Source organism: Cnephaeus nilssonii (assembly GCF_951640355.1).
Source record: "Cnephaeus nilssonii genome assembly, chromosome: 9".
In the NCBI taxonomy this organism is placed as follows: domain Eukaryota; kingdom Metazoa; phylum Chordata; class Mammalia; order Chiroptera; family Vespertilionidae; genus Cnephaeus; species Cnephaeus nilssonii.
This window is the reverse complement of record NC_137080.1, coordinates 38,625,559-38,650,358: the sequence shown is the minus strand read 5'-3', so window position 1 is coordinate 38,650,358 and position 24,800 is coordinate 38,625,559. Positions and strand designations below refer to the sequence as shown.

The 24,800-nt window shown below is 47.6% G+C and overlaps 1 protein-coding gene across 1 annotated transcript in view; it reads left to right on the top strand.

The window, feature by feature from the left end:
- Nucleotides 1-24,144, top strand: part of SOBP (sine oculis binding protein homolog) — a 160,975-nt gene extending 136,831 nt beyond the window's left edge. The window contains exons 6-7 of the mRNA XM_079781458.1: nucleotides 3,826-5,814; nucleotides 24,010-24,144. Of these exons, the coding sequence (XP_079637584.1) occupies nucleotides 3,826-5,811 (1,986 nt within the window). The 3' untranslated portion in view covers nucleotides 5,812-5,814; nucleotides 24,010-24,144. The remainder of the gene's footprint in view (nucleotides 1-3,825; nucleotides 5,815-24,009) is intronic.
- Nucleotides 24,145-24,800: the final 656 nt, after the last annotated feature.

Genomic DNA, 24,800 nt, shown 5'->3' with positions numbered 1-24,800 from the left:
TACTTTGGCTTTGACTTCGGACGTGCATATAAAAATAACATGAATAGCTTTCTTTCTTTCCAGGGGAAACACAAGATGGAAAGAGTTATAGGAACCAGAGGTCCTGCCTTTCAGTTTCCTTGTATTGAGAGCAAGTGATATTTCTGCTGCGGTGGTGTCTTTGGAGCAGTTTAGCGGTGTAGGTTGCCACACATTTATTTCACAGGAAAGGAGTGAATCCATCAGGCCACTGAGCTTATAAGTACTACCCTGGCAGCCAGCCACCAAAATATAAATAGTCTAAATGGACTAGAGGAAATGTTCATTCTGTTGTTTAGAATTGGACACATCCCAGGAAGGTGAATGTAATCTTTGTGAGGACTGCTGTTATGGGGTTGAATGGAATACCCATTTGTTTATCTCCTTTGTGATCTTTTTGTCGTCCTGGTGATACATTATGTATCTGTGATCCGAAGCATTTCAGCTGTCTCGCTCAGTGGCCTTGCAATGAGCTGATTGTTCGGTCCCCAGATTGCCATCGTTAAACAGCTTCAGCCTCAGCTCTGTCCAATCTGGGACCTGTTAGGGAGAGAGTGGAACCGAAGCGGCCTGATTCCAACAGAAACAAAGCCGGCGTGGAATTAGCGGAAACCATCCCAGAGCCCAGGGAGTGGAGCTCTGCACTTCTTAATCTTTATCTCTTAAAATATCTGAAAGATTTTTGGTACTTCTTGACATAATGAGGAAAAAATGCCTTACAACGTTTAAAAAAAAAAAAAGCCGTCTGTGGAAAAAGGAGGGAAGGATACCTCATAACACCACAATTCAGACAACCCTAGTTCTTGAGACACATGCCGTGTATTCCATGGGTATGCAAATGTTATTTTATTAAAGAGAGAGATCTACAGTATGTATTTCCACCTAACTACCACATCTTAAGTAATCAGCTCAGGCTCTTATGATGAAATCTTTAATTACTAGAAGTGTGCCATTAGTTAGATGTCGAATGAATAATGGTACTGCGTTTTATTGCCTCACATGATATAGCCATTTGTGCCATAAATTCATTGACCTCATCTTAAATGATGTGTCCTGTTAGACAGACTTGATTCATTATTTCTTAAGTGACAATTTTTTTTCTCTAATAATTTTTTGCTTCCTCAGAAAGATGGCTTTTTTTGTATTTTTAGATCGGTGTTCTGAATGGAAATGTAATAAGGATACGCACACATTCACACTCACGTTACCCAAAACGAGATAGTCATGAACTGTCTGTCACACTATTACCTAAATACTTTGTGATGTCGCAGGAAATCAAGCAGCTAAGTATTAGGCCTTTTCATTAACTGGAAAGTTTGATGAAACAGAATTTTGCTTGGAAACTTGATGTCTGTAGTAAATCGTGTTATAGTGGAGACTACCTATTTGATATTTGGGGTAGATGTATGAGCATTTCTTACTCATCAATGAATTATTGAAAGTAAAGGAAATGATGGGAGAACATTTAAGTTATATTTAGATTATTTTCTGTGACTCCACTTGAAAATATTTATTTGGCTTGAGGAAACAGAGGAATCCTCTGCAGGCAAATAATCCAATCTGGCAATTTAAGAACCAATTAAGGATTTCAGAAAACTCTTTCCCCTTATGGTTAAAAAAGAAGATCCAAAAGAAATATGTCAGAAATTTTGGCATATAATTTCAATTAGTTTAATTCATTGATGATATTTTTTAGTCATGATTAAAGAAGTCATATTTGATCCTTCACTTCAAGCTTATAAATTGTTATTGTAGGCTTTTGATGGATGCCTAAAATTGGCTTTATTTCATATTGGAATTTAAATGTCATATCATTACACATTAACTTTATAAAAATATCAGATCTTAAAAATAATAACGTACATGTGTAAAGTTTGCACTATAGCTTATTTAATCTTCTCCTAGATGATAATTTTGAGAGTCTGCCAGATTCTGTGTGTCTTCTCATCAGAGGCAATTGTGTATTTATGTGTAAACTAGACATCTCAACTATGATTTTTTTTTTAAAGTTCCCTTAATTCTGGAGAAAACTGAAACACTGTAGTGAGACATGGGAGTATATTAACATTGAAATTATTTGTTTTTGGCAACAAGTATTTTGAAAGAGTAATTCGATATGAGGCCAAACAAAAAAACTAATTTGTGCCAATAAGTATTTCTTATTCAGCCTCACACTGTGAAGTATATTACCTGCAAATATCAGTGGGGCGGAGGGGGAGGAAAGTAAGAAGAAAAAGAGTGAATTTCCACTTAACATACCCACATCTGCCGTGAGTGTGTGCACCCACAATCACACACTAGCATGCCACCACTGTTTACAGTCAAGGAAAGCTGAGAGTTAAATGAGATGAGTAATCAAATGCTCAGCATATGTTGTTTTTGCATTGTTGATGTGACCAATCATTACTGAAATGTATTATCTTTTAATGCTATTAATCTATCATAGTTAAAAAAACAACAACAAGGGAACAGCAGAGATCTTCCTCAACAGAAGCAGGGTCCGATTTAGAACAATATTGGAACAGGGCTTTAGTGAGGAGAGACTCAATTCAATGGACTCATCATTGCACTGCATTTCAGAATGCTGCTGCTGCTGTGTGGATTGATTGGGTGCTCAGAAAATAATTTAAAAAATAAAGAAGAGAAAGAAAAAAAATAGTGTGTGTAATGTTCAGTCAAAAAAGTAAGGCACTGAAAGAACTATTGAAAATTTTGACATCTGTTTATCTGTTTATAGCTATGGCAAGATTACTCATATTAATTCTTGTTTAAAATGCCATATGAAGGGAAGACATTTGTGCAAACAAGAGTCATATTTGAATTGTAGATCATGCCTTCACCATCTGTGAGAGCTGATGGTGTTGCAAAATTAATGTGTTAATGAAATCACAATAATTTCTCCAAAGTAATGGGTTCTGAAGCCGAGAATGACTATTTTTTGAACTTTGATGTCTAGTGATTTCCAATTGGGAAAAGCTCTCAGCCTTTAATTCGTTCTGCAGCCCAACTTTAAAATAAATTTGGTGATGCCTTTCTTTTGCCAGGAGTAGATTTGAAGAGGGGAAAAAGCCATAACAACTTTGGAAAACGTTCTCTGGTGTTTGAAAAGTTGTTAAATAAGATTGCATGCCAAGAAATGTCACCAAAAATTCTGACTACTGAGAGAGAGTGGGCAAACAGCTCAAAAAATAATTCTAGCTTGCTGCAACATCACAGGTTGGGAAGAGCTAAACCTCACACAGACTTCATGACTAATTCCAAGTTTCCCCTTGGAAGGCAGACATAATGATGCTGGGCGCTTGTGTTATTGGTTAACACAGCGCACCCTTTCCAACTGCATTATCGAGCACAGTCAATAGTGCAAAGTGACTTTGCATGAGCAGAATGTTAAGGGGCTATTTCATAGCCCACGGAACGTTCTGGAGAATCCTCTCCAAAACTATTAAATTTGCATTTACAATGAGCGTCTTTGACAAGTGAAAATGTGTGGGCAGGTATATGTATTCCTTTTTTTTTTTTTGTCAGATCCACCTTAAAGGGAAAAACACAATTTTTTTTTTTTTTAAAAATAGGATATGGTGATAATTGCTATACTGAAGAGTTAATATTAATAAAGCAATTCTGGCTTCCAGGGAGAAATCACTTCACAAACTTTTAAAGAATTGTCCCTTTTGGAAGGAAACCCTTTCAGCCTGTTTGTTTGAAAAATTGGGATAAAGTTTGAAAGAACCTGTGCGGGAAACATGAAACGCCATCTACCCAAGGGCATTGCTTATCTTACTTTTTCTTTCTGTTGCTGTGTTGTAGGTATGTGACTGGTGTAAGCACATCAGACACACAAAAGAATATCTGGATTTTGGGGACGGGGAAAGAAGGCTTCAGTTCTGCAGTGCAAAATGTCTCAATCAGTACAAAATGGACATTTTCTACAAAGAGACACAGGCCAACCTCCCAGCTGGGCTGTGCAGCACGTTACACCCTCCCCTGGAAAATAAAGCAGAAGGCGCCGGAGTGCAGCTGCTCACGCCAGACTCTTGGAATATCCCTCTAACAGATGCTCGGAGGAAGGCCCCCTCCCCGGTGGCTGCCGCTGGCCAAAGCCAGGGCCCTGGCCCCTCCGCGTCCACCACCGTCTCTCCGTCTGACACTGCCAACTGCTCGGTCACTAAGATCCCCACGCCAGTGCCCAAGTCCATGCCCATCAGCGAGACGGCCAGCCTCCCTCCTGTCTCCGTCCCGCCGCCTGCTAGCATCGGGCCTCCCCTGGGTGTCCCGCCCCGCAGCCCTCCCATGGTGATGACCAACCGCGGCCCCGTGCCGCTGCCCATCTTCATGGAACAGCAGATCATGCAGCAGATCCGCCCGCCCTTCATTCGCGGGCCGCCGCACCATGCCTCCACCCCCAACAGCCCCCTGTCCAACCCCATGCTCCCCGGCATCGGGCCCCCGCCCGGCGGCCCCAGGAACCTGGGCCCCACGTCCAGTCCCATGCATCGGCCCATGCTGTCGCCCCACATCCACGCCCCGAGCACCCCTACCCTGCCTGGGAACCCCCCGGGCCTGCTGCCCCCGCCGCCCCCGGGCGCGCCCTTGCCCAGCCTCCCCTTCCCGCCGGTGAGCATGATGCCCAACGGCCCGGTGCCCGTGCCCCAGATGATGAACTTCGGGCTGCCGTCGCTGGCCCCGCTGGTGCCACCCCCCACCTTGCTCGTGCCATACCCCGTGATCGTGCCCCTGCCCGTGCCCATCCCCATCCCTATCCCCATCCCTCACGTCAATGATTCCAAGCCCCCCAACGGGTTTTCCAGCAACGGGGAGAACTTCATTCCGAGCGCCCCTGGCGACTCCTCGGCGGCAGGAGGCAAGCCAGGCGGACGCTCCCTGTCCCCCCGGGACTCCAAGCAGGGCTCGTCCAAGCCCGCGGACTCGCCGCCCGGCTGCTCGGGCCAGGCCCTGAGCCTGGCGCCCGCGCCCGCCGAGCACGGCCGGGCCGAGGTGGTGGACCTGACGCGGCGCGCGGGCAGCCCCCCGGGCGCGGGCGCGGGCGCGGGCGGCCCGCTCGGCTTCCCCGGCGGCGGCGGCGGCGGCGGCGTGCTGCAGGGCCCGCAGGACGGCGTCATCGACCTGACCGTGGGCCACCGGGCGCGGCTGCACAACGTGATCCACCGCGCGCTGCACGCGCACGTCAAGGCGGAGCGCGAGCCGGGCGCCGCGGAGCGCAGCCGGACCTGCGGCGGCTGCCGGGACGGCCACTGCAGCCCCCCCGCCGCCGGCGACCCGGGCCCGGGCGCCCCCGCGGGCCCCGAGGCGGCCGCGGCCTGCAACGTCATCGTGAACGGCACGCGCGCCGCCGCCGCCGCCGCCGCCGCCGAGGGGGCCAAGGGCGCAGAGCCGCCCCCGGAGCAGCCCCCGCCGCCGCCGCCCGCGCCCCCCAAGAAGCTGCTGTCTCCCGAGGAGCCCGCGGTGAGCGAGCTGGAGTCCGTCAAGGAGAACAACTGTGCTTCCAACTGCCACCTGGACGGGGAGGCGGCCAAAAAGCTGATGGGAGAGGAGGCCCTGGCGGGGGGCGACAAGTCGGACCCGAACCTTAATAACCCCGCGGACGAGGACCACGCGTACGCTCTGCGGATGCTGCCCAAGACGGGCTGCGTGATCCAGCCGGTGCCAAAACCCGCGGAGAAGACGGCCATGGCGCCCTGCATCATCTCCTCGCCCCTGCTCGGCGCCGGGCCCGAGGACCTGGAGCCTCCGCTCAAAAGGAGGTGCCTCCGAATTAGAAATCAGAATAAGTAAAAGGTTTGTATGTGCCCCAGGCCCTCCTCCGCCCGAGCCAGGGCGCCTCTCCTTCTTTCCTACAAGGCAGAGGCCAGGGAGTTGAGTGGATAATCGTGATTTTACTTTTACGTGTTTTACAATACAGCTGGTGTCGTCACTCACGGTCATCGTTTTGGTCCAACATCATTCCCATTTTACAGCTGACAAAACTGAGTCACAGCCTGTAAGTGCCATGCCTGAGGCCACTTACTGAATGGTAAAACCCAGTCTTGAACCTAACTTGAAACGGTATCTCCTTAATTACACCTTTATTATGCTCTGTCATGATTCACCGTATTGGAAAAGGAGGATGTGGGGAGGAAGGAGAGATTTCTTGGGGCAGGTAAATAAATGTTCAGTCATGAGACTGGCAGGGCTGTGATACAAGGTAAGCTGGGCCACTTCCTGGAGCTGGTATACACATGGGCAGAATGTCCCAACTCACCAAATGTTCTCAATAACCGCGGTATTCTATTTGCAAGATGAGAATAAAAAACTACCTTTCTTACATGCTTATGCCAACGGAACCCGAGCCGCTAAGTGCCCTTTGCCTGGCAGGGTGTTGGAGCCGTGGCTCATAGCTCCCGTTCATGGGGTCTCTTCCTTCGTTTGTCCCCAACCACCATTCCCTAGGGCAGGCGTCAAGCATCACTGATCAGCTTTGCTTTTTCCTGATTTGGGGCTCAGCAGCTCCGCGGGTGGACTGCTCAACCCTGCAGACAGTAGGAGGCTTTGACGGAGAAAAGGGCCACGTGGCTGGAGTGGATGAGAGTGCATGCCTCTGACCTCAGCGGGGGATCCTGCTGAAGCCCAGTGAGCCATTGATAAGGAGTCCAGAATGTCCGGAAGGGGAAGGGGAACTCACATGGTGCTATGCCCCCAAGTAGCCAGGTGTGGCCTGCTTTGATCCTCCTGCCCATCCCGGTGGGACAGGCATCATTGCTCTTACCACGGAGGAAGATGAGGCTTGGCGGTGCCACCCAAATCAGAGCTCGTGAGTAGGAGCACCATTATTTAACTCAGGTCTGCCAAACCCAGAGCCGAGCTCTCCCCACTTTCCAAAGGGCAGGCAGCAGGCGGGCATTCAGTTGAGGTTTATTAACTGTTTGTGGAGAGGAAAGGAAGGGAAATGAACATTCACTGAGCACCACACTTGTGCAGAGCTCCTTCCAGGGACTGGGGAGATAAGGGGAAGATGATGCAGTCCTGCCCTTGAGGCATTTACAGGGGGTGGGAGTGAAAGCCCGGGCAGGAGGAGGCCTGCGGAGGGGAAGTGGAGTGCACAGGGAGAGCAATCGCTCACGTTCGTTGTGTCCAGGCCGTCTTCTGAGGGCTTTAATAGTATTTATTCAGATCCAAGCCAGACAACAAGTAGTATTGTCTTCATTTTACTGATGAAGAAACTGAGACAGAAATTAAGTAACTTGTCCAAGATCATCAACTTAGTAAGCAGAGTTGGTATTCAAATCCAGCCTGTCTGACTCCAGAGCTACATTTTCTTTAAACCATTAAAAGAGAATAGGCTAGCCCTGGCCGGCTTGGCTCAGTGGATAGAGCGTCAGCCTGCAGACTGAAGGGTCCCAGGTTCGATTCCGGCCAAGGGCACATGCCTGGGTTGTGGGCTTGATCCCCAGTGCAGGAGTGTGCAGGAGGCAGCCAATCAATGATTCTGTCTCATCATTGATGTTTCTATCTCTCTCTCCTTCTCCCTTACTCTCTGAAATCAATAAAGATATATATATATATATATATATATATATATATATATATATATCTTTTTTTTTTTTTTTAAAGAGAGAGAATAGGCTAGTGGGTCCCTTTATTACAGTGCTTGATAAGATTCTCTTATCCACCATAGTTGTCTGAGGGGAAAGTCCCTATAGAAAAACCAAGCCTACCTACCAACTTCTCTAAGTGTTTGGACAGAGTTAGTTCAGTCTTTTTTTTTTTTTTAATTTGACAGTGTCCAATTCTTGTTTTCATAACAACAAACCTAGAATGACAACCCATTAGTCCACAGTGGGCAATGTAGGTGTGGACCAGAACACTCGATGTGGTGTGTCCAGACCATTGCCCCTAGGTCCAGCATCTTTACACGAGCACATGTGTAACTGACAGCCAGAGCTTGCCTGGGAGGCACAGAGCCAGAGCAAGGGGCTTGCTGGGTGGTGCAAGAAGGGATTCTCAGCCATCATAGTTTGAGGTTTCCTTTTCCATGGAGGGCTTTGCCAGCAGGAGCAGAGTACTTAAAATCAGTTCGCCATTTCCTCTCGATTCTCCGTCTACAAGTTCTGCTGTCTGGAGACAGATGGCCTCAGCCTTCTTAGAGTTGCCGCAATTGAAAATGCCCCAGATTTCTCCACCAGAGTCTTTTCATCTGGTTGACAAAGCAGTGAGTAATGGGGAGACGTGGGACCCAAAAAAAGTGATGGCCTTCAGAAAGCCCGGAAGCACTGGAACTGTCATTTTAAACACATTCTAATATCATTCATTCAAGTGACAGAAAAGGAAAAATGGGAAGGGGAAAGATTTTACTACCAGGACTGGAGTGAGAAGTGACCAGGTCAAGAATAGAGCCTCTGGTCCATAGTAGCCTAAGTGCCTCTGGCCAAAAGCACATAAAAGCATGAAATATGTGATGGCTATTTGGATGATATATGTTTCTGAATAAAGAAGTAGGTGAGGGTCTTGTGTGTGGACCAGAGTCGTTACTAAACATATTAACCCGGCTTTAGCCAATTTCAGAAGATGCAGTGATGAAATTACCCCACAGCCCCTTGAGGTTAGCGAGTTCTCTTTATGATGGGGCCCCCAAGAAATTACAGCGTTTCTCTAAAGTCTGGGACTCTCAGGCTTTGCCAGCTACAGCGGGTGACAAGGCACGTGATTTAAGATGGGGAAGCACCGCCTCTCCTCCACTAAATCACTTTTTCTCTTGCCCTCTGTCGTTCCGAGTCACCTCGCAGCACAGTCTCAACCTGCCATAATTCATCACGCCCTCGCACCCTTCCTGGGCTGCTTCTATGCCTTCAGAAACCCAGCCCGTTCGTGTGGTTGTAGAAATTGGAAATGCATCTGTTAAATAAAGGATGGCGTGGCTTTTGCGCCCTGACAGTGAACACTGTTTGGTGATGACTCGAAGCCAGAGTGGAAAGCATTAAAAACCCAAAACAAACCTGGGCTGAGTTTGGTGGGTGAGGTGCAGGTGAGTGGCTTTTTCGCCTGCTTGTTGGTGACTCATTATAGTATTTCTCATAGGTCAGTCAGTCAGTAGCTTCAATCAGTGTTCTTCATTCTTTTCACTATACCACCACCCTCATACTGTATTACTCCCCCCACCCCCATTTTAGATAGATTCAAAGCAGATTGTATCTTTGAATCCAGGTAGCCACAGTTGTCTTCAAGAAAGTAATCATATGTACGAGTTCTTGTCAAATTATAGTGTATTTTTCCCCATTTTGAAGTTATTCTGTTCCTGGTTAGCTGACTCTATGCCTTCTTGTTTGTTGATATGATTACATATTATCTTAATGGGCAGATATTTTCCCAGATGCAGAACTAATGGAGTTTAGTTGAAGATTTTAAAAGGTTGTAAACTTTCTTTAATCTTCAACTTTTACGACTCCAAATACCAGTTCTGCAGCTTCTGTAAGCCGGAAAAAAAATATCCTCCCAAATAATAAGGAAAACAATGTATAAACATTTCCAAAACTATTCTATCCACAAAGAATTCCATTTATAAATGGAATACACCCTTCTCTGCCTTTGCCTTGGAGCTTGGGGATAGCTGTTTGTATTTGCACATTTTCTGAATTTCTACAGTTTACACTTGTTTATGGTACATTGGGGAGTTTAGAGTAACCATTTGCAAATGTTTGAAGATATTCAAAAGAAAATATCCCCCCTCCTCGATTTTCCAGGGAAGTGACATAGTCTCTTTAAGTAAAGTAATCAATGGAAAAAATGTGTACTGTGAATAACCCTTTCACCCTCACTTTTTCCATTCCTGAGGAGCAACAAGTCCTTCCCACTTCCGTGGCTCCTAGCTTTCCTATGTGTTCCTAAAACCAGAAAAAAAATCTGAGACTATCTTCCTTGGCCCCAGTTCCTGGTGCTCCCCACTCCCTTCCCCCCGCACCCCCCCCCCCCCGCACCCCCCGCCTCAGCAACAAGGCTCCCCTTCACTTCAGTCTTCCTTAGGAGCTGGAGGAGGCAACTGTCGTTTTAGCCTCTTGGAGTTAGAGTTTAATTATTCCTCTGGTCATTGAGCCACAATCCCAGAAAGGGCTATTTCAGGAGGAGGCCAGGGGGCTCGCCTCATCAAGAAAGCCAAAAAGGTAGAGGTGACATGTAACTCTTGCCAATTTAGTTTCTCCAACTGAGAAGTTTGAGAGAGCAGTAGGCTTCCTGGGAAGTCAAGTTCGTACATTTGAAATATTACTGTGGATGCCTACTTTTAAAGCAAGCAAGAAGAAAAACAGAGGAGAGAGAAGCAGTACCAATGGGATGGGCGAATCCTTTGCCAGACTTGAGATGTTCAGTGTTACAGGAGTTGATTATTGGAAATGTTCAGTACTGACAGGAACCTTAATGTTAAAGTTCCGGCACCTGTCAGGATGCAGGTGGCTGTCCACCTCTAAGTGTAGGTCATTCAGAGAGCCAGGTCTGCAGCGTGCACACACGAGTGGCGAGCACCTGGGAGAGTGCTTGCTGTGGTCATTTCAGACGCAGAGAGGAGTGATTTCTGGAATAAGCAGTGTCAAGATGGGCCTTAGACATATCTTGTTCCATGCTGCTGGGTCCCCTTATGAGGAGGGGATTGAAGGAGGACTTTTAATGTGCAAGTATCTGGCTTTTGGCTCTTCTCCCAATGCGATTATGATGGAGTAGGAAATGACCTAGGTGACCGGGTATTTCTTTCTTTCAGATGTAGCCATACCTCCCCATCTTCAGCAGGGCTTGGGACTGCGGTAAGGCAAGGAAGTGCTTAGTGCACAAACTTTAAAGAGGACCTCACTCCCAGGGTCGTGCAAGGGCAGTGCTAGCCCTGGCCCTGATCTCCAGACTTCTGACCCACGTGGCCGCTCCCTGAAGCTGGTCTCCTGGCTCCGTGGACTAGTCTGTGGGTGGCCTTTAGCAGTTCCTTGTAGATTTGTGTAGAACGTCTTGTGTGCCTGGGCACAGAGGCATTTTCTTGGGAGGAGAGGTCCACAGAGTTTGGCTTAAGTATGAAAACGCATGCCTTACATCTCTGAAGGATTATCGCCTATTGCCACCAAGCAATATCAGAATTGGAGTTTTTCTTGTTACTATAAATTGGAGTTTGTCTTGTTCTCTTTAAGACTTAGAATTCATTTTCAGCAATTTTTGTTGTGGACCTAATATTGCAGAATCACTGAGGAGGTTACATAATGTAGCACTAGCCTTAGAGGCAAAATGCAAAAGGTTATAGACTTCTCTCCGTTACCCTGCCCTGTAGAGTGCCCGTGGTGAAAGATGGCCTTAGAGGCAAAATGCAAAAGGTTATAGACTTCTCTCCGTTACCCTGCCCTGTAGAGTGCCCGTGGTGAAAGAAGAAAAGGGAAGCGAGATACTCCCCCGCACTTGGACTTCCCAAGTTCATACTGTCCAGGGAGACGTTGCCCTTCAGGGGAAAACCTTCCACTCTGCTGTTGAGGCCAAGGGGAGTGGAGTGGCCAGAGTCTGACAAACAGGGCGTTGACGTGGCCACGTCTGGGGCTCCCCATCCTCCCCAGCTCCTAGCGTGCTTCCTCACCTGCAGAGAGTGTGCTCGGAATGGGGCAAGCACTCAACTGGCTACTCACAAGCCATTGCCCAGAAGGGCTTTGCAAATAAGCTCCCTGTCTGGTTTCCAATGAATCACTCCCTTGCGGCCTGAGTGGCTGCCTGGGCATCATGGTTCAATCACTTACACCTACCTTCATGCAGACAAGCCTTGCGGAGGGGCAGAGGTGTTTGAAGACCAAAATACACTACAGCATGGAACACTTACCTCATGTCGTGGAACGCGTACCTCCACCCCCATCACGGCCTTTGCCAGACTCTCTTGTCAAAGAGATGGTGCCAACGGGGCAGAGGCTGGGCATTCTCTTTTCATTCACCCTGTCCCGGGTGGATTGTTTCGTATTTTTTCAGTTGCCATTTTAAATGCATAGCACTTACGGGGTGGACGCATGTTAAGGCAATGTACTCTGCATGTGTAAACTTCTTTTTAATGCCTCAAAAGCATCAAAGGAATCCATTTCAGAGAAACAAATACATTAGCTTTGAAAGTTAAACAGTGTACCGGCTGGCACCAAGGAGAAGGAGTAAGTGCCATCTCGGATGCCAGCTCTAAAAACTAACCACATAGAGTTCTCCAGATTTGTGAATTTCCACAGCCTTCTGCTTGAGGAAAAAAAAAAAAAAGTAGGGTGGGACCAGGATTGAAAATGTGAGGCCATCAACAAGGAGGGGAAACACACACACACACACACACACACACACACACACACACACACATTATTTCAAGGGTCATTTAAAAGATTTTGGTGAAAATGGAGCAAAAGCAATAACAACAGAAACTTGGCATTAATCTCGCCTGCTTTCTAATAGCTCCCGAGGGCACTAAGCATTCTTATATTGGAAACCAGTCAAGTTGCCTCTGAGATCTCTTAACTCTGCGCTCCTAGGACCGAGAGCTGTGGCCTTGAGCAGCAACACGCTTGTGCAGTTTTACCATGTTGCCCAGTGCACAACTGGGGACAGGGGGGTGGGCAAACATGAGCAGGGCTGCCTTTCCATGCAGCCGTGGGGTCAGGACTGTGACTAATCACAGCTGCCCCATGCTCCCAGCCTCACCCCATCCAGATATTTGGCTGCCCCCGCTAGTTGTCTCATCATTTCTCCCTCTGAACCTCTCGTTTGTTGTCTTCCTTCGCTAGCAAACTGTGTTTTGTTTTGGGTAAAAAGGGAAGTAAGAATAGGACTGAGAGCACTTAAAGAACAGAAGGGAGAAACATAACTTTATGGACTCGTTTGATATGAAACATTGACCTCACGTCCAAAAACTGCAATTAAAAAGTGTATCTCTCCCTCATTTGCATGGCTTTCTTCCCCAGACATGTTTCTGGTATTGAAAATGAATGGTATTCCCATACAACATGTGTCTCAATTTGTAATGATATCCTCCTTGCAGCTGGCTTCGTTCTCCAAGTGTTTCTAAAATGTTACTGTCTTAAATTTGAGCCAACCTACAATAACAAATTATCTAGAAGCGAAGTGGCTAAGCTGCATTTGGTGAGAGAAGGGGAAACCCTATATTTCATTCTTCGACGCTTGTTGTAGAAATTCAGACTGTAACATGATCTTCTTCTAAAGAAACCTACACACGCACACTTTAAAAATTGTGCAGATTGGGTGTTGTGGGAGCAAGAGTGATCAGGTTTAAGTTGCTCTGAAAAGTTCTGCATCCCATCAACAAGCCCTTTTGATATTTTAAACCCATATTTAGAGTAATTTCAAGATATTTGGAGCACATGTGGTTAAATGTAAAACTTTGTCATTATGATTTGTTAGATGCTTATTCTTTAAATATTTATAAGCCATATTTAAGTACTTTATCCGAAAGCGTTCCCCCACTAGAATACTCTAATTGAGTGGGATCTGAGCATCTCTATATATAGAAGCTACAGGGTGAGGTCACTGCAGCACGCACGCACCTTCTTCCTGCTTTTCTGGTTTTAATTCAATTGCCGTTGTTAGTAGATTCGGCTTATTTTTAAAATGTATGAAAAGTCACAAACAGGATTGGTTGTCTGCAATTAAAAAAAAAAAATCCTCTAGTCCTCCAAAGGTAAAATGTTCAACTTGAATCCTATTGACTCCAATTTCTTCTTAGCTTCTTAGCCGAGGAGTAATTAGTAAAATGTTCCGTTAGCATGTTGGATCAGAACCTGTGTCCATGGGCCATATTGTTCCTCCCAAATGTCTTAGGGACAGTTTATTGGCGGTTAGATTGAATTCTTCACTACTCACTTCAGCCATTTTTGGAAACCAGGACATAGGATCCTGTCTTTATCATAGCTCCCTACTTATGCACTTAATACGAAAAAAATGAGAGAGGGAAAATTTTTTCCCCCCAAACTTAGAATCCATTTAAGCTTAGGAGATTATAAATTTCAAACTGACCACAGGCCTCTGGGGCTCACACTCTTTATGGCTGGCAAAATACAGCTTTCTCATAAGAACGGGGGAAGATGGCTTAAAAGGGCTCATAAACTTGCTTGGGCATCTAATAGCTCTTACCAAACAGAATTTTCAAGAGTTAAGTGTAAACGAGTCAGAAACATATGGATTGACTGTCTTTTAAAATACACATGGGTTTATCTGAAACCAATAAAAATATATTTAAAAGAAAATACACATGAGTCTAAAAATTAAGGCCAAAGTGCTTGGCAAAATAAGTTTGGTTTTAGACAAACCCCAAATGTTTGAAAGAATAGTTCCACAATTTGCCAAACCAAAAAGACATCCAGGTCCCTTGATTCCTCCCATTTAATAGGATGGCATCAGACATATGGGACTTAATATCTCTTTTTCTATCCACCAAAGTTTGAGCAACATGAATCCCAAATACTAATTGAAAAGCTATGAAAAATTTTGTGAAAAAAAACATTATGACTTTGAAAATGAAGATGAGGGGCCACTGGTTCAGGATTCTAGTTCTGATTTTAACAGTGTCCCTCACTGTCTGACCATCCGACCAGCTTATTCTGTCCCATCTGTGTGTGTGTGTGTGTGTGTGTGTGTGTGTGTGTGTGTGTTTCCTATGCACAGGAATAATAAGATTGTTTTTTTAAATCCTATATTTAGAGTTCTTTATTTATACTTAATTCACATATTACGGTCCACAAAACTTAACAAACTCTTTATTATATCCAAACACAAGGAGGCAGTCCCTTTCACTTAGTTAATGGTTCAGAGAGAGTCTTCATTTATTTCCCGAGAAGGTGAAACATATTCTTTCTTTCTTTCTTTCTTTCTTTCTTTCTTTCTTTCTTTCTTTCTTTCTTTCTTTCTTTCTTTCTTTCTTTCTTTTCTTTCTTTCTTTCTTTCTTTTCTTGTCCTCAACAGAGGATATGCTTTCATTGATTTTTAGAGAGGAAGGGAAAGGGAGAGAAAGAGAGAAAGATCAATGTGAGAGAGAAACATCGATTGGTTGCCTCCTGTATGTGCCCCGACTAGGGATTGGAATCCACAACCTAAGCATGTACCCTGTCTGGGAATCGAACCCACAACCAAATCACGCAGCCAAGGTGAAACATACCCAGTTTTAACTAACTGTATTGGACACTGACTTCACGCAGGTTCCATAAAGCAGGCGATTTGGAATTAGGCTCTAAAACTGGAAGGGACGTGGACTTGGGGGCAGGAGTGGAGGAACAAGGATGCAATGGGCTGTCAAGAGCCATGGGTGCAGAGAAGAGCGAGTCACACTAGGGAGGACTGTCCCTTTTACCAGCGTGGCTGGGGCAACGGGCTGGAGCTGCAGAGGGAGAGAGGCCGGAGGGAGGAGAGCAGGGAGGTGGGGGAGCAGGAGGTTGTGGAATTTGTACTCTGTGCCTTAGGCAACATCGCCATGGCCTGGGCCAGAGGAGTGACAGGAGGAAATCTGTGTTGGAGGACCATTACTCAGCGGCTGTTCAGACCCTGAGAGGAAGCAGGAGGAAGACTGGCATCCCTGAAGTTGCATTCTGATGACAGGCTGATTACCAGCGGGTGATTCTAAACACGGTGGACGGTTATCCCTCCAGGGTGGGGGCGGCGGCTGCCCCACCCATGTTTTAAGTATGTAAAGCCATGGTGGCAGTGCAGTGGGGGGAAGAAACCCCTTCTTGGTGCCCAGAGTAGGACCTAGGAGGCTTTCCAGCACGTGGTGGAAGGAAACCTCACAACCCAAGAGTGTGCTGCAGTCCAAGCAAGAGGGAGGCTGGCTGGGCCCCCATTGCCACGGAAACGGGGGGCGCCGCCCTTCTGATGGGCCAGCTGCTCTGAGCCGTAGGCCAGCAGGGGAGGGGGGCCGAGGCGTGGGCTGTGGTGCGGCCCACACAGGCAAGTGGCAGCTCTCCTCGTCGCCTAGGACTTTCCTGACGATGAACACAGAGACTGGGCAGTGGCCACAGTGATGCCCAGAGCTCTGTCCTTGGGCTGAAGAGCAGCCATGGGGCTTGGCTGGCTTGCTCTACCCAGACACCTTCAGACATTGTCCCAGAGTCTGAGTCAGATCCTCCCCAGGCCGGCAGGCACTTTTATGGAAATTTGGTAACTTTGGGAGATGTCCTTTTATCTTTCTTAACGTCCCAGGCTGTAGACCTGAAGCTGCCACATGTGGCAACAGTGGGCTCCCAGCAGCGGGGGAAGGCAGCCGTGTGGTTCGTGGGTAGGAACATCTGCCTTGGAGGGACTAGCCTGGGTTCACATCCCGGCAGAGCCGTTCCCTAGGTGAAGGAGGAAGCGATTCAGCCTCTCTGGGCGTTAGTCTCTAGGTCATGATACCAGAGCTGTGAAGGACAGGTGAGAAAACACGTAGAGCGTGGCACATCACAGGTGTCCTAGAATTGGCAGTAACCATCCTACAGGAAGGGCTGCAATGCCCGCTGGGGTTTGAAAACCAGCCGAGAACATTTGGACAAGTTTTATAATCTCTTTGTGCCTGCATTTCCACATCAATCATTGTAACAGCTAATATTTATTGAGCACTTTCTATGTGTAGGCCGTGTTCCAAATGTTGCATGCCCACAATAGCCCAATGAGGATACCATTAGTAAACCCATTTTACAGATGAAGAAATGGAGTCACAGAGAAGCTGTCTCCTACCTGGTGTCATTGGCTAGTACCGTGGTCAGCAAACTGCGGCTCGCGAGCCACATGCGACCCTTTGGCCCCTTGAGTGTGGCTCTTCCACAAAATACCACGGCCTGGGCGAGTCTATTTTGAAGAAGTGGCATTAGAAGAAGTTTGAGTTTAAAAAATTTGGCTCTCAAAAGAAATTTCAATCGTTGTACTGTTGATATTTGGCTCTGTTGACTAATGCGTTTGCCGACCACTGGGCTAGTAAATGGTAGTGCTGGGATTTGGCAGCCTGGCTCCAGAATCTCCATGCAAAATCATCGAGGAAGTCTTATATATTTTTTAAAAAATGAAGTTAATAACCCCTACTTCATAGAGTTATCAGGCTCCAGTGTAAATAACAGAAGTTTACATGCCCAGGAAGAACCTGGCACATAGTAGGTGCTTATTAAGAATTGCCATGGTGGCCCCTGCAGCCCAGAACTTCTTCCCTCGGATGTGTACTGGTAGGTAACAAAACACTTGCGTGCTGTCAGCCTTGGAGGTTAGGGAAACCTCAACTTCTCATAAGATGTCTGGTTCACTTTACAAGTAGATACTGGGACAGAGCAAATGCTCAAGGTCGCAGAGTGGTGCCGCCTGGATTAGAACCTGAGTCCTCATCTGCCTTTCCTCTCAGTGGGACACAGGATACGAGCGAAGCTGCTTGAGTTACACACCCCGTGCCAAGGGCCAGAGTCATATTTTTGCCACCCATGGCATCGCTTCCTCCCATCGGGCGGCTGATTTCAGAGAGGAAATAGGTTGTACCTGAACATATGAGGTTGACGGGTTGCAGAGAAGCAATTATTAACCACACTCTGTCTCCTTGGCTGGGTGGAGGGGGGTGTGGGGAGGGGTGCAGTGGGGAGTCAGTATGCTTGCTCTGATTTTTTATAGTGTAGTTGCCCCCCTCTCTCTGCTAATGGGCTGGTTGCAAAGGATAAATAAAGTGTCAGAAAGACCACTCTTTCAGACCTCACCTAAAATTTTTTAATCTATTATTGATCCATAGATCATAGCAACTTGCCACATAAAGCTGCCTTTTTTCTGTGTTCTTTTTTTTTTTTAACTTAGAATGCCTTTGCTCAGAAAATATATAGAGAGAAATAACAAACTCAGTCTTAACACAATGAACATCTACTTTTTTTTGTCCAAGGCAGAAGTTTTGGAAGGCACGTGAACCGGCATCAGCTAGTTTGTGTATTGATGGGACTTGAATGAAAACACAATTATCTTTTTCTTATTAAATAACTTCTCAGAATTCTTTTTTCGCAAAGCAAGGACTTGGACTGTGTATGTCTAGTGCCCCTTATAGCTCTGACATTCTTATCCGGGCTTGTCAGGGTGAAGGGGAGAGAGGAAAGGGGACTCGGGGCAGCGCCCCCTGGAGGGGAGCATGGACTATGGGAGCTGAACTCTAATCCAGCTTTGCACCTTTCTGGCAGTGACCCCGAGCAAGTAATTTCCTTAACCTTCCTGGGAAGTTTCCTTGTCTGTGAAATGGAGATAATAATCAATACCTCAATAGCATTGTTGTTTCCATGAAACAGGTGAAATAAGTATGTAAGATATACTTGGTTTCAAGGGGCATCGGATATAAAAGTGCTTCGCACAGTATTTGACGTAAAGTAGGTGCTCAATACAATTCGACTCCTTTCTCTGACAACATTGCCGCATTTCCAACCCATTATAGGAAGCGCTTGGTCCTGAAAGCCAGGCGCACAGGGCTCTCGGCTCTTCTTCAAAAATGCGTGCAGAGCATTAACTACATCATGTAATTCTTCTTTACTTTATTTTCCTCTGGTGAGTGGAGGTAGCCGCCTGCTCAGTGCCTTTGTAGAAATGCGCACAGGTAGTCATAAATCCCTCCGTGCTGTCAGGAGAGGGCCAGAGACAGGGTCACTTGGTTTGCTTAAACTCCCTGGTTCCAGAAAGGACTTGCGGTCGGTAAAGAGGATCAATCGATCCATTGTCCCGGGTGAAGATACTCTCTCTGTGAGTGCACAGAGGGTGTTCCATGGTCCAGGGTTCTTTGTCCACCGGGAACGCTTAGAGGTCAGCAAGAAATAGCAGCGATGACTTGTAAGACTAAACAGACTTCTCTGCCCATTTAACTCGTACAACCAGCTAAGCAAAGAAAACCAAAGTTTTAATTTATAAAACAAAGAATTAAAGATGGAGTTATCCCAGTAGGGGGTCTTGTATGGTGGTGAGTTTTATTGATTAAAGAGTAAAATAAGGGATGTTGCTAAAGAAAAAATTTATTCTTTTAAAGCAAGGCCTGTGTTTTAATTTTTAAAAAAATGTACATGAGCCTTAGCTGGTCAGAGGCATGACGTGAGCAGCACAGGGGTGAGGAAGGTGTGATTCGGAGCAGAGCCAGCGCTGAGCTAAGCTGCAGCTGACCCTGGGCCCCCACCCCTGCCTCCCCGTGGGTTATTTCCCATAACAATCGCACTGGTAGGAGGAGGGATTTTTTAATGACTTTCATCAATTACTGAACTGTACGAAAAGAGATGCCACTCATTTCATTATTGGAAATGCTTCCATTTTGGTAAAAGCCATTTCAAAACACTTCAGGAAGCAATGGTTGACGGAGAGAGAGAGAACCCTTTTTTGGGAAAACCTCGCCAAGCCACAGCTCTTTCTGGAGTGGGCCTGGTTGGGAGACCACCATCTGGCATCACACCCGGGCTTATCAGCTGGTGCAGGTGGCTCTGTTCATTGAGCTTGTGAGTGTCCCAGAATAGCTGCAGCTACCTGAGAGCGGTCCAGTCCTCAGGGACTCGTTATTGTCCCAGATAAACAGGGTGGCCGAAGCCAGCAGTTAATGGCTGTATTTAACTGTGATAAGTGATGGGTCGACGTGCCTGAGTGAGTGGCATGACTGGTAGGGCCTGGGTAATTGGGCAAAGGCAAGCCAGCTTGGCAACAGGCATTCCTTGCACATCCTAGAGTTGGTGCCACAGGGTTTGGGGCTCCTGGGAATGAATATGACAGACGCGTGGAGCTTGTCTTTTACACAGGTAAGACAGGCCAGACATACCGGATTTTGATTATGCTAATTACAAAGGTATTTGAGGAAGGAAAGATGAATAAAAGTTTGGAAAATGGGTTAGATTCATCAAAGCAGGCTTCCTGGGGAGGTGGGCTCCAGCACCACTGAGCACGGGGTGTGGGGATATAGAATAAGACGGGCATTTTTCTCTGGACACACGTTTATTTTGGTGAGTGGTTGCTTGGAAATCATAAATTTTCCTTGTAAACGCAACCAGCTTAAGTCTTAGGCTGTAAAGGCCAAAGAAGAAAAGGAAAGAATGGCTATATTTTGACAGTATCAATGGAAAGAATTTATTAGTACTCGGGGACAATTGCATTCTCGATAATTCTCCGAAGATTCGTATGTGATACAGGAGGCTGAGTAAGTCAGTCACATTCTCGGCAGGGCTTTCCTGCTGAGAGGGCATGTGCCAGGTGGACAGGGCCTCTCCCGGTGCATTGGGTGTGCAGCTCTGATTCTGTGAGGACACTTCACTCCTCTGGCCAAAGGGGCAGGTCGGCCTGGGGTTCTGAAGGCACCTGGTCATAGCTGCCTGCTGGGGGCCATGCAGTGTGGAGCTGGTCTTCATACGCAGCAGACATGGTCTGTGGGCCAGAAGGTGTGTGTGTGACAGTCCATGTCACAGGGCCCTGGGTTGTCCTGCCTTCAGACAAACCCCCAATGAGGAGGAAAACCCAAATGTAATGCACAAATATAGCCACTTCCGCAGAACCTCTTGCATTGAGGGACACTCCAAAAATCTCTACCACAGGTGAGTGTGTGTGTGTGTGGGGGGAGAGAATGTGTGAGCGAGTGTGTGTGTGTGAATGTGTGTGTGAGTGTGTGTGAGTGTGTGTGTGTGTGTGAATGTGTGTGTGTGAATGTGTGTGTGTGAATGTGTGTGTGAGTGTGTGTGTGTGTGTGGGGGGAGAGAATGTGTGAGCGAGTATGTGTGTGTGTGTGTGAATGTGTGTGTGAGTGTGTGTGTGTGTGGGGGGTGGTGGTCAATAGAGACTTTTCCTGAAACTTTGGACTTCGGGGTCCAGAAATTAATAGTCTTCCTTACACACTGATAACAGATTAATATCCAGCTGCTCAAGTTTATAATCCTCCGTAACTGGTACTGGCTTTGGTACAAACATCCTACGATCAGAGAATGTGCGAGATGGGAGATAGAATAGAAAACTCACTCAGGCACCCATTTCAGAGAAGGGATCAAGGCTTGGGAGGGTAAGGAGCAGGGCTAGGGTCACAGGGCTAGTTAGGGGTCAGGCCAGACTGTAATTGAGTCTCTGTCTCACTTATTGTGCGATTTTCCCCTTTGCTCCGATCAAGCAATTTAGACAAGACGGATCTTCCGTAAGATCCTTGGACTTGGGGAGGGCAAACTTGGAACCGCCTCAGGCTCTGGAACTTCCGGACAAGATCACTTTCTAAAACTCCAGGCTTGCTTCCTCCCCACTCTTGAGCTGCCTACCAATACCTACCAGGAAGGGGGAGCCCAACTTGGTTCTTCGTTTCCATTGGCTCCGGAGTCCATTCCTCTGACCCCGAGCCCGAGAACAAGTGAGGATGGCTTCAGGACCACCCCCTCCTGAGATGTTCTCAGCAGCCAGGACCCGTGCTGCCACCTGGCCTTGGTGTGTGTCCCAGACACGGCAAACGTGGTGAGAGGGCGGGAAACAGCAGATCGGCTGCTTTGCCGGCTCTTACAATAAGCTCGGCGCGGGCTTTCAGCCGCAGGAGCGGGGCTGCGAAAAATAGAGCGTGGTGCAGCTGCACCCTTTAGAACTTGGGGGAAAACACGTATTATTCACCAGACAATAATAGATAGCAGAGAATAATAATGCTTATTATAGTGTTGGGGATGGCAAATGCTGTAGTTAAGGTTCCAGAATGGCGCTCATTATAATCCCGTCTTCCCGTCCCTTATGGCAGCCTTGAGATGTTCCCAAGCAGGCGATGCGGTCCGCCTGTGGCCCTTGTCCAAAGGTGATTTGAATAGAAAGAAACTTATTTGAGAAGGAATCCTCTTTTGGGGTCATGATTACATCAAAGGGGGGAAAGCTACCTCCTTGAAGAAGCAGTTGCAGTATTCTCAAGTAACTGAAAGGGTGGTGCGTCCCAGGCACGGAGAGGAATTGGTAAGCATTTGTCTCCCCTTTTCCTTTTTTAAAGGAAGGATTCGGAGGCTCCCTGGCACTCTAAGGTTTGACCACTCTTGGTCCCAAGCCCAGAGGTGGGGCCGGTTTCCCTTCTCCCACAGCAAGTTTCAGCCTGTGCTCCCTCAATGAGAGACGTTGTCCCGAAAGAGCCACACGTGTGCATTTGGCTCTGTTTGTCCTTCCTGAGGCTCCTTCCCAACCCTCTGTGGTCTCTCATTTGATGGTGGCTCTTGGTGTTCTTGTTTTTATGTCCCTTCTTGCTGTTGTCTCATTCTTTCAAAAAAGGAAGGAAGGAGGAATGAGGAAGGGAGGAAGGGAGGAAGGAAGGAAGGAAGGAAGGAAGGAAGGGAGGGAGGGAGGGAGGGAGGGAGGGAGGGAGGGAGGGAGGGAGGAAGGAAGGAAGGAAGGAAGGAAGGAAGGAAGGAAGGAAGGGAGGAAGGAAGGAAAAAAAGAAAGGAAGGAGGAAAGCAAAGTGAGCTCTTTATTCAGAAATAAACACCACATTTCCCAGTCTGACCATGCCAAATAGAAAGGTTTCCATGCCCTGTAATTCCACCCCAGTGCATACTTGCGGTGTTTTGCATTTTCACTTTGGTTACTTAATATGCATATTAAGTGTGCACAGATCTGGTGATTTAATGTGATTTGGGGAACTCAGGCATTTCCTGTCATGCACATTCAGATTTCCAAACCTTGTTTTTGGTTGATCAGTATTATCGGGACCGTTAAAGCCCGGAGTCGGAGAGCAGGGCTCAAAGCACAGGCTGGTGCTTAGCCCTCCCAGTGGGCACTCGGGCCCCTCACACTTTGCTGAATCCGTGCTGCAGGCACTCTGAGCAAGTTTCCAGGGCTCTCTGTGGCCTCCACCTCTTTGTCCGTAAAATGAGGAAATTGCAGTATATTGTCTCTGGGGTCGCTTCAGGTTCTAAATTCTGTCGCCTCTCTGATATGATTTGTTCTTTGTTCGAGGAATAATCTCAGCCGTTGTAACGGTGTTTACGAGTCCTCTGTCACCAGCTCACGCCAGCCCCATTTTCCCCATGCACATTTCTGACATCCTCACTCACGGGCAGGAAAACAGGATACTGTTTGGGGGCATGGGGCAAGAGCTGTTTGGCCGTCATTCATTTGACAAATGTGTATTGAACTGAACTGGGGGCTGGGTACAGAGATGTGAGCAAAATCAATACAGCCCCAGACCTCAGGGGCTTCACAGATGAGTTGGCAGATTTCTATGAGGCTGCTTATTGGGAGTGACTGGGTGTCCTTAGGAAGTTATATTTTAAACCAAGGGACTTACAGCAGGTGAAATAAGCCAGTAGGGATGGTGAGGCAGAGCCTAACGCCTGTGGTGAAAGTTGGGGTGGGCATTCCCCAGAAACGGACTTTCCTGGTGAACAATGCTGTTCCGATGCTCTGCCCTGGGATCCCAGGACCTGGCTGGTGTATAGCCTTCCCGTCCCGAGCTACTGTGTGGTTTGATGTGGAGAGCTATGAATGGCTCAGCTTTGTCAGGCAGGACCCACGGAGGGGGCATTCCTTCCAGCGTGGTTGCCTCTGTGAGAACCCTCCGAGGAGGAGGCTGTGTGCACAGTAATGTTCCCGATGCTGAGAAGGGACTCTCTTGGCTTTCCTCCTTTGCAGCAAACACCAGGGCTTTTGCATGGGATGCAGGGGCGAGGGCTGAAACTCCAGGGTCCCGTGATGACCTTGCCTGGCTTTGAGGTGACCTTGGCCATTCACAAGACCTCCTGCCAGTCGATGCTGTGACATGGAGGGTGAAATTGGCTGGGTCGGGTGGCAAAGGATGCTGTTGTGTCCTTGGGCAAGGGCGTGGTGCACCCTGCTCATTGTGGTATTCCAAAAAGCGACTCGAGTTGCATTTCCTCAGGCAAAGCTGGCAGGGCTGGCCCTGCGCAGAGACGTGAATGAAAGTCACGTCGAAATCACACCGTGCTGCCTTCAATCTGGGGCCTCGTCGTGGGCCTGAGCGGAGGCTGCAGAGGGTGCTTCTCTGAGCGTGGGGGGGGGGGCGCGGCTGGCCCCGTGGGTTCTGATGGCCCTTCTCCTCTTTTCCAGGCGCGCTGGCTCTCAGGGCACCTTGCGTGGAGGGAGGGCGCAGAGCAAGCCATGTCGCGACATCCAATGGCACCAGCTGCTCAGCTCACCACCCCCTCTGGCTAAAACTCAAGCAAATGAAGCCGCTTCCCGTCGTTAAGCATCTCTCTCTCTCGGAGGAAGCAGCCTCCCTCGGCGGCCGCCAGCCCAGAGAAGCGGCCGTCCTCGGACCCAGCCAGCGGGCCCAGCCCTCCCGCTGCCGCCGCCCCTGCTTCTCCCCAGAGGAACGTGGGGACTTCGCCCTCGGTTTTAAAACAACAGAACACCAACAAGCCACAAGGACCAATGTAGGTATTCTCCCCGCTCCATCCTCAAGGCGCAGAGGGTGGGGCTGGAAGGGGATACGGATTTGAAAACAAATCTTTTTTTTATACTTTTTAAAAAAAACTGCTGTGGTTTTGCTGCTACACGAAGAATTGTGATTTGCATTGTACGGTTTCGGACCTACGCTGTTCCCGACGGCGGAGAGGGATCGCGCTTGGAGTCCCCACACTTCAGACTCATCTCTGTCCTGCCCAGGATGCACTTTTAAATGAAGAGCTAGAATATTTTATTGGCTGATACACTTTTCTTGTTATTTTTTACAAAGGCCACCTTTATCCTTTCTAACGCCATATTTTCAGTGTTACACTTTTATGGCTTTTAATTTTCGATCTGACAGATGTAAGAAGCAGCATGAATAGTTTATACTGTGGTTTTTCAGAGACCGAATGCCGAGAGAACTCGGTAAATGTTTATTCTTCTCAGCTTTC